Here is a 14,175-nt window from a genome sequence, read left to right on the forward strand (position 1 = left end):
CACATATACATATATATCCAATATTGTTGGAAATGTTTCCCTCAGAAAGCAATGGATCGTAATAATGAGAGAATCAAAAGAGCTTAAAGACTCCACCCTTATGTGGAAAATATACAATACATATCTGTCCTGTCTTTGTTATATTATCACCTTTTAAATTGAGTGATGTGTTGGCGGTTGAATCCAGTGAGGGTTAGCATCCCTGATTCTGTGATGTGGCCAACCAGCAAGATGCACAGAAGAACAAAGCCTTTAAGTCATATCCGAACTGAAATCAATAACACATGCACATTAGTTATGCATTCTGCAATGAGGAAAGAAGTGTTTAATTCCTTCTTCACTGTTTACAGCCAATCATTGTGAGCTGTGGGCAGGACCAGACATCAAGGGATGGATGGAACATCAATCCAGAGCCTCTCAGCCAGGTCATCTCTGCTGTTCCCATAGAGACACAACAGATAGATCAATCTGTTGATTCATATGGCCATTTTGGGTGGCTTGGTTGAATTGACAATCATCCATTCGACATGCTAAAGAATCCTATACTATGGAAGGTCTTTAGACCCACCCCTAATGTTATGGGAGTTGCATTTATTGCATTTTCAGTTACCCATGTATTACTCACTACTTGTACAACCATGTTGGATTGCCTACATATTCTACATTTCCTTGAGGGTCAATGCGAGTGTATTCTATGGCTGCCATGAGTACATGCCTTTCTCTGTCTCCTCAGTCTGGAAGGGTGACTCAGCTGATAGAGAGAAAATATGATGTGATCTCATCCAGTTCTGATGACTTTTCCATCTACTCCTTCACTGACTGTGAATCGGAGGTAAAAGAGTTGTACCCTACCGTCCATGTCTTTGTTGAGTGACATCACTGTGAGGAGGATGGTCTCTGACTAGTTGACTCTGATACACAGTGTGATGATGAGGATCATGAAAGGAGGACACCACCACTGAAAGTTGAGGATGGAAAGGTGACAAAGCTTGAAGTGAGGGATATGGATGAGGATGATCTGTCTATCTCCTCCCCCCACACACATTTTTGAGTAACTCTCAGTGAATGTGGAGAATGGACTATGACCAGCTAGCTCTCTGACACACAGCTTGATGATGGCAATGATGCCTCTTCTGAGGACAGTCCAGAGCCTCCAAAGGAACCACAAGGACCACTGAAGGACCATCGACTGGTAGGCATCTTTTAAATTTGTGTGTGTGTGTCACATCTCAATGTTTTGACACTATGTCTGTAGAGATTATTGTGGCCAAGTTCAACATCCTCCTCCCTGCCTCTGTGAGTGCCCTGAAGAAGGTGTCATGCCAGATGGAGGTGGTCCCCACTGTCCGGCCCTGCAGGCATCAGCTGGACAAGCAGACAGAGTGGACCAACATCAAAGAGGAGAGCCTGAGGCGGATCAAAGAAAACCTGACCTCAATAGAACTCAACCTGGAGGAAGGCCTGGAGACGCACAATGACGGTCAGGACATCAACCAAGAGAGGCAGAAGAAGAATGAGGGATGCTGTAGAGGATGGATTGCGAAGTGGATGGGGAGGAGGAAGGAGAGACTGAGGGACGAAGACGTGGCTAGGGAGCTCAAGAGGATGGGCGAGGAGGTGAGGGCACTGATCCAAGAGATGAAGAGAAACTGCAGCGAAGGTGATCTTAAGGCAGTAGACCTGGACAGTTGGCTGAATGACTTGGATGTTGAAAGTGGCATTCAAGAAATGCACTGGAGAGATGGCAGAAAATATAGACAGCACCTGCTATTTCCATGACAGACTTACCAGGTGAATCCAAGTGAAAGCTATGATCCCTTATTGATGTCACTTGTAGATGAAGGGGACAGGACAGGTTAAAGAATGATTTTTAAGCCTGGAGACAATTGAGACATGGATAGTGTATGTGTGCCATTCAGAGGGTGAACAGGCAAGACAAAAGATTTAAGTACCTTTGAACGGAGTATGGTAGTAGGTGCCAGGCACACCGGTTTGTGTCAAGAACTGCAACACTGATGGGTTTTTCCACGCTCATGTTCCACCAACCAAAGGACATCCAGCCAACTTGACAACTGTGGCTTCAACCTGGACCTGCATCCCTGTGGAACGCTTTCAACACCTTGTAGAATCCATGCCCTGATAAATTGAAGCTGTTCTGAGGACAAAAGGGGGTGGGGCGATAACTAAATATTAGGAAGGTGTCCTTATTATTTTGTACACTCAGTGTATAACCTATAGGCTATACTGTGCAGTTAGGGGCCGTCTGTAAAGGTACTATCTTTACCAGCATCATAAAAGCTGATATTATTTCATGGGCCTATTGCAACGAAGATTGGCCACTAGAATATTGCCAGTTTATATTCATAAATAAAAGTTCACCTAATTTTACCTTCTGTTATAAAGACCATATTCAAATGAATAAAAACGAAAATAAAAAAAGGGTTTCCCATCTCAAGAGATTAAATTTAAAAAATGACTACAATAAGTGCCTATTAAGTGCCAAATAAAGTATAACAGGGTTTCATTTTATATATTATATATCTTAACCCCTTTATCTCCCCAATTTTCGTGGTATCCAATTGGTAGTTACAGTCTTGTCTCATCTCTGCAACTCCCCTACGGAGTCGGGAGAGGCGAAGGTAGAGAGCCATGGGTCATCTGAAACACGACCCTGCCAAGCTGCACTGCTTCCTGACACAATGCCCGCTTAACCCGGAAGCCAGCCACACCAATGTGTCGGAGGAAACACCGTACACCTGGCGACCGTGTCAGCATGCATGCGCCCGGCCCGCCACAGGAGTTGCTAGAGCGCAATGGGACAAGGACATCCCTGCCGGACAAACACTCCCCTAACCTGGACGACGCTGGGACAATTGTGCGCCAACCCATGGGTCTCCGGGTCGCAGCCGAACCAGGATCTATAGCGGCACAGCTAGCAACTGCGATGCAGTGCCTAAGTCCACTGTGCCACTCATATTAAATCATGCATAAATCCCTTGTGACAAGGGGAATGGAAGCTTTTGAATTGGAAGTTTCAGACAAAAAATGAAATTGCTAAAAAATGTATAGCCTTTTTATCTATTGGTAACAGGGTTGACGTGTTAAGCTCGACACACTAAGTTTTGCACCACAAAACCAAAAAAATGCAAAAAAGAGCAGAACTAGCTCACGAGCTCAACTATGACCTGTATTTTGGAGCTATGTCTTTTACAACTCTCCCATTCACCTGTGTGAACTTCAGCTTTGTGGCATGCTAGCCTTTTACTGGCTGCGGAGAGCCTTTTCTGTTTGCATTGTGTTGTGCACCAGGTTTTTATGTCTTTCCATGTTCTGTTTTTGAGAGATGGCTCTGACCCATAACAGGCAATCCTCTTTGCCGGGAACCTTCTTCACCACTTTACATTTTCCCAAATGCTTCCAAACTGATGCTTTCTCACAGCTGCTCTTGGGCCTCTTGGGTTGAGAAGTCATTCTCCAAACCTAATCGCAAACAAAGAAAAGATTAAAACACATGATGGTCCAACACAATAGAGGAGAGGGGCATAGGGAAGGTAAGGGAGAGGAGATAAAAAGAAAATACTTCCTCCGTGTCAGGTAAGCAGTCTCAAAGTGTACCCTCACCAACTTACCGAGTGAGTTCTGAACATCCCTCGCTGTCCTCTGATCCTGCGTCCAAGTCTTCTTGGGCCTCTTTCTGGTGTCTGTCTTGACTCTTTAGTGTGTTTTTTCAGTTCTTTCCCAGGCTTGCCTGAAAAACACAAAAAGATGGAACATACATAAGAGTAACAACAAATCCACATATTAGCAAGCAACGACATTACATTTTTCTTCAGAACTCACTCAGCCTGGTAAGTTTGACGGTGAACTGTGGCTGTTCCGTTGCTTTACGAAAGCAGCCGGTGTATACCGTCACAAATTTACCAGGCTGAGTCAGTTCTGAACAGCTGTCACTCGAGCTTTAGCTGTCAGGATCATTCTCACTGATGCAGCCGGTGTCACTCAGCTGGTGTTTTGTATCATATTTGTACAACAGCTGATGAAACTATGAAAAAATGTTATCAGTGTAACTTCCTGATAGTTGCTGATTGAAAATACAATCTACATAAGACATTCTAAATCAGCAGGTTTTGCATTGGTGGAGTTTTAGCTTGCTTGGTGACATCACCAGGTGGTCTAAGTTAATAGACCAATAACAAAGAGTTTGAAATCTCTCTGCCAATAATAGCTAGTTTTGAGGCTACATTTCCCTCCCATTAGTGGATTGATCCATGTTTTGAGGCTATATAGTGTTTGTTTACATTTACTTTGTTTACCCACATTGGAGTAAAACATGCTTATATGTTGATTTCTGATGGGGTAGAACAGTTGAACTAAGCTAATGAGGCATTTCTAAGTTATATTCTTCAAGAATCAATATCATTAAATTGCAGGTCCAAAAATGGATTTTGCAACTGCCGATTGCCACTTTAAAATGCAGGAAATGAGGGGGTGGTTGACGGTTGGCTACATACCTTGGCACGAGAGATTCCTGCTTTTATCGATGTTCTGAAGAGAACAATTTTAAAAATTACATGTCATTAATAATGTATAGTATGACAGATTACCTATGGCAGCAACAACTGTCTCTCCCAATCAAACCTTCCCTTCTAGCACTGCACTATCTCTGCCAGTCCTGCGGCAAACAAAACATGTTTTCACAAAAAAATAAAAAATAATATTTGGACCATCCGGATATCCATATTTCAATAGTGAAATATTCCAAATGCCTAATCCTAGCTGCCATTTCAAAATAAAATCACTGCTAAACAAAATGTCTCACATTGTGACTTGCGCAAATAACTCGGCCTGCCACAGGAAAGCTACCGAGCTAGGACCACATTTGCATTAGAATGTAGCTAGCTACCAGTAGCTAGTTTAACATTACTCCTATGGAGTTTTTTAACATTATGCACAACACAAAATTATTTCATATGAGAACATTAAGACATCATAGCAAAGATAAGCAATGCAATAATAATCCATTCCGAAATGTATTAATGTATACTCCAGCAACATTTAGCAGCTAGCTGGCTAATTAACCTATCAGTATAGCCAGGAAAAATGGCTCGCTAGCTAGCTGCTAGCTAGCTAACATCATCGACGAAATGTAGGTCGCTACAGCTACATTGGCCTAGTTATTGTTGAATAATAACAAAGCTAGGTAAATTCATTTAAAATAATATCGCTAGTAACTTCAAAATACTTACAGCTGAAATACACTGCTGTTTGCTTTGTGAGCATGGTGAGCTGGAGAAAGCCGCATCCACATGTAGAGTTCTGGGGGATGGGACAAGTTCCCCAAATAGACCCTGGCTTTGGATCAGGTTGGAATTCCCCCCGCTAATGGTCCTTGTTAGGTTTGGGGAGGGGAAGCTGATCCTAGATCTGTATCTAGGGGAAGCTTCGCCCCAGAACATGCAAAGAGAGATGGGGGGAAGGGGGGGAGGAGAGAGAGCGTCGCTCTCAGGAATGACAGGTCATGTACAAAATCTACCAGTAAGAAATTGGTTTCAGAATGTAATATATTACCTTTAGCAGTTCTAATGTCTTAATTTGCTCCATTTCATTAGTCTTGTTGATTGATTGCTGAAATCTAGTTTCACAGAAAAGATGGTGTTGATAAAGAGAATCCATCTGTGTTTGTAATGCATTCATAGACATATAGTTCATACTGGTGGTCCTACCCATCACCCACTTCACTCCATGAACCCTAAACTTGCTGTTCACATGGTGGTTTGTCTAAATCTATTTGACTTTAGGTTAGTTAAGGTTAAGAAGGTAAAGATTGTGTTAGGCTGTGTCGGGAGCTCTAGTGGCAATGCTGCCTCACCCAGATCACACATTGCCCTATATAAGTATATATTGTAGCAAGCTTAACCCAACACTTACCACCTTCTGATCTCCTGGTGTAATGGATAAGGTGTTGGCTTGCTAGTCGCTGGACCGGAGTCTGAGTCCCAGTTGGAGCTACCCCCAAATTTGTTACATTGGTATCAGAAGTGGGATAGTGACTGTGAAGCCATCTAAGATGTGTGTACACGTGAGAGACTTGCTATAAAGAAGTGTGGGGGCATGCTCTCCCAAAGGAAGGAGGTAATGTAGCAACCTTAATCCAACACCGAGCAAACTCATCTTGAGGTTTGGACATCTTGGCGTAGCACTTAAGGTGTTGGCTTGACAGTTGATGGACCCATGTTCAAAACCTGTTTGGGGCGACCGCCTGAATTCACTAAAATATATTTGTTTGCCTACGGTCAGAGAGACCCGGTTTTTAATCAAAAGGGGCATTACACCATTGCTGTTTGCAACAAAAAAAACACTACATTGGTGGAAGCAGTGGAATTGTGCTTTGGGAGAGGTGTGCACATTTCATGGGCAGGATCTGTACCCGGGCCCCCCATGGGAAAAAACAGTGTCTTGACCATTAGACCAAGATGTAATGCCCTCTTGAGCTGAGGGTGACACTGATTTTAAACTTGCAGGCAGGACTACCTCATTACCAGATCATGAGACACGCACATGGGATAGTGTAAAGGGAACTTTGCCTAGGAAGCCCATGCCAGGTCGCAGTTGTAAATGAGAACTTGTTCTCAACTAGCCTACTTGGTTAAATAAAGGTGAAATAAAAAAAAGTGTTAGAAGGTGGAAGATAGAGAATTAGTCCAGTAACTTAATGGTCACTGGTTTGAGTCCTGAGTCAGGCAACAATACATGGGATTTGATCTGAACTGGCAGATCTGTGACCAAACCCTTCAGAAAAACAAATTCCCTTTGTTCCCCGTAATTTGGACTAATAAATTGTACTGGCGCCGGAGAGGATGGCTGCCGTTTTATTTGCTCTTAACCAACCGTGCTATTTTGTTTGTTTTTTCACATTGTTTGATACTTATTTTGTACATAATGTTGCTGCTACCGTGTCTTATGACCGAAAAGAGCTTCTGGACATCAGAACAGCGATTACCCACCTTGAATTGGACGAAGAATTTGTCTTTAATGAGTCAGACGAGAGGGATTTACTCCAGACACCTGAACAGGCCCTCATCCCTGTCATTTGTAGGAAAAAAAGACGTAGATTCGCAGAAGGAGATCGGGGTGCCATGTGAGGATCAGGCAACGAGTGGCTAATCTGCCTTTGCCATCCGTACTGTTAGCCAACATACAATAGCTGGAAAATAAATGGGACAAACTAAAATCACGTATATCCTACCAACGGGACCTTAAAAACTGTAATATCTTATGTTTCACAGAGTCGTGGCTGAACGACGTCATTAATAACATACAGCTGGCGGGTTATACACTATCGGCAGGATAGAACAGCCGCCTCTGGTAAGACAAGGGGTGGCAGTCTATATTTGTAAACAACAGCTGGTGCACGATAGCTAAGGAAGTCTCAAGGTTTTGCTCGCCTGAGCTGGAGTATCTCATGATAAGCTGTAGACCACACTATTTACCTTGAGAGATTTCATCTATATTCTTCTTAGCTGTCTATTTACCACCACAAACTGATGCTGACACGAAGACCGCACTCAATGAGCTGTTTTCCGCATGAAGCAAACAGGAAAACGCTCATCCAGAGGCGGCGCTCCTAGTGGCCGGGGAAATTGATGGAGGGAAACTTAAATCAGTTTGACCTAATTTCAACCAGCATGTTGAATGTGCAACCAGAGGGGGGGGGAAAAAACTAACTCTAGACCACCTTTACTCCACACACAGAGATGCGTACAAAGCTCTCCCTCCATTTGGCAAATCTGACCATAATTCTGTCCTCCTGATTCCTGCTTACACATTTTTTTTTAAGCAGGAAGCATCAGTGACTCAGTCTATAAAAAACTGGTCAGATAAAGCAGATGCTAAACTACAGGACTGTTTTGCTTGCACAGACTGGAATATGTTCCTGGGATTCTTCCGATGGCATTGAGGAGTACACCACATCAATCACTGCCTTCATCAATATGTGCATCGATGACGTCGTCCCCACAGTGACTATACGTACATACCCATACCAGAAGCCATGGATTACAGGCAACATCCGCACAGAGCTAAAGGGTAGAGCTTCCGCTTTCAAGGAGCGGGACTAACCCGGAAGCTTATAAGAAATCCCGCTATGCCCTCCGACGAACCATCAAACAGGCAAAGTGTCAATACAGAACTAAGATCGAATCGTACTACACCGGCTCCGACGCTCATCGGATGTGTCAGGGCTTGCAAACTATTACAGACTACAAAGGGAAGCACAGCCGAGAGCAGCCCAGTGACACGAGCCTACCAGACGAGCTAAATAACTTCTATGCTCGCTTCAAGGCAAGTAACACTGAAACATGCATGAGAGCATCAGCTGTTCCGGACGACTGTGTGATCATGCTCTCCGCAGCCGATGTAAGACCTTTAAACAGGTCAACATTCATAAGGCCGCAGGGCCAGATAGATTACCAGGCCGTGTACTCCGAGCATGTGTAACAGTGTAGGTTCCGTCCCTCTCTTCGCCCCAACCTGGGCTCGAACCAGGGACCCTTGCACACATCAACAACTGACACCCCACGAAGCATCGTTACCCATCGCGCCACAAAAGCCGCGGCCCTTGCAACGCAAGGGGCAACCCTACTTCAAGTCTCAGAGCGAGTGACGTCACCGATTGAAACGCTATTAGCGCGCACCACCGCTAACTAACTAGCCATTTCACATCGGTTACACTCACCCCCCCTTTGACCTCCTCCTTTTCCGCAGCAACCAATGATCCGGGTCAACAGCATCAATGTAACAGTGTAGGTTCCGTCCCTCTCTTCGCCCCAACCTGGGCTCGAACCAGGGACCCTTGCACACATCAACAACTGACACCCACCGAAGCATCGTTACCCATCGCGCCACAAGAGCCACGGCCCTTGCAACGCAAGGGGCAACCCTACTTCAAGTCTCAGAGCGAGTGACGTCACCGATTGAAACGCTATTAGCGCGCACCACCGCTAACTAACTAGCCATTTCACATCGGTTACACATGCTCTGACCAACTGGCAAGTGTCTTCACTGACATTTTCAACCTCTCCTTGTCAGAGTCTGTAATACCAACATGTTTCAAGCAGACCACCATAGTCCCTGTGCCTAAGAACACTAAAGTAACCTGCCTAAATAACAACCGACCCGTAGCACTCACATCTGTAGCCATGAAGTGCTTTGAAAGGCTGGCCATGGCTCACATCACCACCATTATCCCAGAAACCCTAGACCCACTCCAATTTGCATACCGCCCCAACAGATGTGGCAATCTCTATTGCACTCCACACTGCCCTTTCACACATGGACAAAAGGAGCACCTATGTGAGAATGCTATTCATTGACTACATCTCAGCATTTAACACCATAGTGCCCTCAAAGCTCATCACTAAGCTAAGGACCCTGGGACTAAACACCGCCCTCTGCAACTGGATCCTGGACTTCCTGACGGGCCGCCCCCAGGTGGTAAGGGTAGGAAACAACATATCCGCCACACTGATCCTCAACACGGGGGCACTTCTAGGATGCATGCTCAGTCCCCTCCTGTACTCCCTGTTCACTCATGACTGCACGACCAGGCACGACTCCAACACCATCATTAAGTTTGCCGATGACAACAGTGGTAGGCCTGATTCACCGACAAAAACGAGAAAGCCTATAAGGAGGAGGTCAGAGTCCTGACAATGTGGTGCAAGGACAACAACCTCTTCCTCAATGTGATCAAGACAAAGGAGATGATTGTGGACTACAGGACAAGGAGGACTGAGCACGCCCCCATTCTTATCGACGGGGCTGTAGTGGAGCAGGTTCAGAGCTTCAAGTTCCTTGGTGTCCACATCACCAAAGTATCATGGTCCAAACACACCAAGACAGTCGTGAAGGGGGCAAGACAAAGCCTATTCCCCCACAAGAGATTGAAAAGATTTCTCATGGGTTCTCAGATCCTCAAAAAATTCTACAGCTGCACCATCGAGAGCACCCTGACTGGTTAAATCACTGCCTGGTATGGCATCTGCTCAGACTTTGACTGCAAGGCACTACAGAGGGTAGTGAGTATGTCCCAGTACATCACCGGGGCCAAGCTTCCTGCCATCCAGGACCTCTATACCAGGCGTTGTCAGAATAAGGCCCGAAAATTGTCAAAGACTCAAGCCACCCTAGTCATAGAATGTTCTCTCTGCTACAGCACGGCAAGTGATACCGGAGCGTCAAGTCTAGGTCCAAAATACCAATTTTTTTTCTTAAACTGCATTGTTGGATGCAGGGTACAACCTCTATGTTGTGAGTGGCTACCTGGTTGATCCTGCCAGTAGCATATGCTTGTCTCAAAGATTAAGCCATGCAAGTCTAAGTACACAGCGGCCGGTACAGTGAAACTGCGAATGGCTCATTAAATCAGTAATCAGTTATTGTTGTATTCTGTGACAAATAAAATCAGATTTAACATTACCTTTGCTGATGAAACAACTTTGTTGAAGTCTGGTTTGATGGTAATCACTCCATATCCATCTGCTCTTATCGTGCACAACAAGCTGTCATGACGTTGGCCTCTTTGAGTACAGGGAGGACAGTTGACCCCCTCCCCCCTTGCACCATCCCCCAACCTACCTTCCCCCACCCAGTCCCTGTGTGAAGGAGTGGTAAAATTCCAGAGAAGAGTCTCTGGCCACATGGCCCATAGAGAGACACAGGAAATTCTTCCAACTCACAGAATTGGGGAACCGAGTGACATTTGTGTTCTGGAGATGGTATGGAAGATTGGTGAAGAATCCAGCTACGAACTGGTCCGCTTGGTACAATTTTGTGATACTCAGAAGAGACAATATAGCCATATTACCATAAAACTGTTTATATAATAGCCTCAGCGATGAGACTTGCATCCACATGGTTGTATAGAATGTATTAATAAGGATAAAGCTTTTGTAATACATTGAGATGCTATGTACTGATGTTAATGTGATAGAATTGTATTCCTGTACCAAGCTTAACTCAGTCATCGGCACGCCCCCAGGGACACAGACAGGACCAGGCGTCATGTGACATGTTCACTATAAAACCCACCCTGATTTACATTTCTAACAGACCCGGCCTCCACTCCATTGCGAGTTGGCCAATAGGTTTGACCATCCAAGTACTCTACAGAAAGTTAACTATACCACGTGGTTAACTTTTAGACTATTGATACCGACAGAATAAGAACAAGTCTTTGATATTAATTATTAGTCTGCAGCTAAGTAACTTATATCATTGAACGCGAAGACCAACGAAACATCCATTCTATGACGACATTAATGAATGTCGCTTTGAAAGATCCATTCTAACCCAGAGAGAGAGAGAGAGAGAGAGAGAGAGAGAGAGAGAGAGAGAGAACTCTCCAACAGAACGACGCTCCAACAAGGATCCCGACGACACACTGAGCGTAAATATATATTGATTGCAATTGTTCTCGAATGAGTGAGCGTTCATGTGCAAAGGATTAGCATATCAATTGTTAATATTAATGAACTCTGTAGGGTCTTCTCAGCTGCCCTTTATGACCCATTGTTCAACAAGACACCAGCCATGCCTGTTAGCCACTAGGGCACATTACTCTACCAATTCTTTGTGATGATAATTACTGTTTGTATACTTTCTGTGAATTACTTAGTTTAGTAAATAAATGATTTTAAGACAATTGATGTATGGATGACTCTTAGTAAAGACTGGGTTCGTGCAGATACAACAATTTACGACGTTTGGAATGAGACTGGACGCGAGGTAAAATACACCATTTAAACCAGAAGATAATCGGCCTATACTATAATAGAATATAATATATAATGTTATAATATAGGAAAGTTATATTAGGAAAATTATAACTTTGTAATCTGAATATTTTCCTTGGTGCCCCGATCTCCTAGTTAATTACAATTAAACGATGAATCAGTTTGATCGCGTGATAATAATTACAGGGAGTTGATTGATAAACATGTCTTCAGTTTAATGGTACCCCAAAGACACGACAAAGCATTCCTTCTCCTTCTGGCCAAGTCTGAGGAAGACAAGAATACAATGCCACTTTTCAATGCCTGAATTGGAATGTACTTCAAAGTTATTACATACAAAGCAGTGTAATAAGTGCATAGGCTACATAGTGGTTTTTCCCCTTGTGCTACTCACTTGCCCGGTGGTCCCAGGTCACCCATGATGCGCATGGTCTGTACAGGTGTGTTGACCACGTGGCTGGTCTTCACAAAGTCCTCCGAGGGCTCCCAGGTAATCAGCCTGGACTTGGGGAAGGTGCTGTCACTGCAGACCAACAGAATACCACAACCACATTTTGCATACAAGGGTAATATGAACATACCGGTACACTGTTTGTCTTCAAAGCAGCACATCACACATCAATGTTGCTTCAATTACATTCACTTTAATAATAATTCACTTCGGTGAGTAACAGGGACCTACACTGGCTGTCTGTCCTGTCGTAAGTGTCTGACATTGGCCATCCTATGTGCCAGGAAGGTAGGGTTGGACTTGACCTGCCTCACCATACTCTGGGAAAGCTGTAGTGAGTATAAAAAAAACTGCTTTAAAACACTAACGTTTCTTTGGGACAGAAACGAGGTAAATTCTTTGTTTTGAATAATGAAATTGTCACGTCTGCTCCCGCTCCCCCTCTCTGGAGCACGAGGTCGCCAGGCTGCTCATCATTACGCACACCTGTCACCATCGTTACGCGCACCAGCGCTTCATCAGACTCACCTGGATCACGTCATTGATTGCCTCCCCTATATCTGTCACTTCCTCAGTTTCATTCCCTTGTCTACATTGATGTTGTTTTGTTTCTCTTGTCCAGACTCTGTTCTTCTTTAGTTTCATGTCTATTTATTAATAAATCCTCACCCTGTACTTGCTTCCTGTCTTCCAGCGTCTGTGGTTATGGAACCGTTACAGAAATGGAGATTCAGTAGAAACCCACCCCTTCCCAATTGGTGTAGCAGTCAGAATCGGTGTAGGTGAAAGTCCTGCAGTTCCGGTCTGCCCCTGGTCCGCTCCAGAGCCATGATCTCTGTGTGGTACTGTCTCTCCAGTGGAGTCTGGTATACTGACTCACTCTGGAACAAAACCACTTCATATTACACACACACACACACACACACACACACACACACACACACACACACACACACACACACACACACACATAAAACTTACTATGCAAAATCAAACTATCCTAAACAGTAAAGTATTAGTTGTTATAAGGACACTGGTAGAGGACCTACCTGACTGAACAGCTTCTCCTGCCAGCCTACCACCAACTCCTCCTCATCATCTCCGGCTGAAAACAAAACCAAGATGTTCTGGTCCATATCTAGCCACCACGAAAATAACATCTACTCAACTAAGAAGCATCTAACATCTTTCTGTTTCAAAACATCTAACATCTTTCTGTTTCAAAACAGTGTTAATACCTGATTGAGCCGGTGAGTTGAGGGTGTCCAGCTCAATGCCTCTCCTCTCCTGTTGAGTCAAAACCTGCTGCTGAAGGTGTTGGGAGAGGGCTGCTGTGGAGGTGAATCTCTGAATATGGATCCTGTAAACACCATTGTAAATATAAACAAGGTAAACAGGATTCTAGCTAGCTAAATGCCATGTTTTCATGGCAAACTCAGGGATCAGGTCAAGCAATATACTGGGTGTTTATCATCATCTGCTTTGAGAGCTAACGTTAGCTAAAGACAGTGTCTTGCTTTTATGGCAATGCAAGGAATAAAAGCCACACAAAGGCCAACTGCAACTTACTTAATTGTAAGGTTTTTGACAGCATCTCGGGAACGACAGGCAGACTCTCCGGTGTCGGTGCTCCAGCCGTCTACCAAGTTGTAACGTTAGGAACTTTATTGATGGCTTGCTAACTAGCTAGATTAGCAACATACACACACACACACGCGCAGCAAGCAATTGAGACAATTTTGTAGCTAGTACTTTTCACAAGCGTCTGCTCGTTGCATGGTAACAACAGTCGGCCTGCCTGGTTGGGTTTCTGGCGAGCAATCCAACTATTTATTGGTTCACTACCGCCACCTACCGTGGGATCCAGTCCAGAGCAGCAGAATAAACCCCCCCACTGTTAACAGGTAAGGTAATATCAGTACAATAATATTC

The 14,175-nt window shown here is 44.3% G+C and overlaps 1 protein-coding gene across 4 annotated transcripts; it reads right to left on the reverse strand.

Annotated features, from left to right (window-relative positions):
• Nucleotides 1-11,986: 11,986 nt before the first annotated feature.
• Nucleotides 11,987-14,147, reverse strand: LOC123733247 (tectonic-like complex member MKS1). Of its 4 annotated transcripts, none has more exons than XM_082960313.1 (7): nucleotides 13,813-14,147; nucleotides 13,482-13,603; nucleotides 13,293-13,348; nucleotides 12,913-13,138; nucleotides 12,475-12,572; nucleotides 12,187-12,315; nucleotides 11,987-12,058 (listed from the first exon to the last, which is right to left on the reverse strand). In XM_082960313.1, exons 5-7 carry the CDS (start codon nucleotides 12,558-12,560, stop codon nucleotides 12,007-12,009), a joined length of 267 nt encoding a protein of 88 aa, XP_082816439.1. In that variant the 5' UTR covers nucleotides 12,561-12,572; nucleotides 12,913-13,138; nucleotides 13,293-13,348; nucleotides 13,482-13,603; nucleotides 13,813-14,147; the 3' UTR covers nucleotides 11,987-12,006. The 4 variants fall into 4 exon arrangements, 3 of the variants coding, with proteins under 3 accessions (XP_082816439.1, XP_082816440.1, XP_082816438.1); XM_082960314.1 differs by having other exon boundaries at nucleotides 12,989-13,124; nucleotides 13,813-14,146; XM_082960312.1 differs by having other exon boundaries at nucleotides 12,989-13,138; nucleotides 13,813-14,145.
• Nucleotides 14,148-14,175: the final 28 nt, after the last annotated feature.

Source organism: Salmo salar, chromosome 13, assembly GCF_965601325.2.
Source record: "Salmo salar chromosome 13, fSalSal1, whole genome shotgun sequence".
Classification (NCBI taxonomy): Eukaryota; Metazoa; Chordata; class Actinopteri; order Salmoniformes; family Salmonidae; genus Salmo; species Salmo salar.

Excerpts from the sequence above, each read along its gene's own strand:
- LOC123733247 (XM_082960313.1), bottom strand. The coding sequence starts at position 12,560 with ATGGTGAGGCAGGTCAAGTCCAACCCTACCTTCCTGGCACATAGGATG. Across the intron at positions 12,316-12,474 it reads CGACAGGACAGACAGCCAGT|TGACAGCACCTTCCCCAAGT; the intron begins GTAGGTCCCTGT and ends GTTGGTCTGCAG. Across the intron at positions 12,059-12,186 it reads GACCTGGGACCACCGGGCAA|ACTTGGCCAGAAGGAGAAGG; the intron begins GTGAGTAGCACA and ends TGTCTTCCTCAG.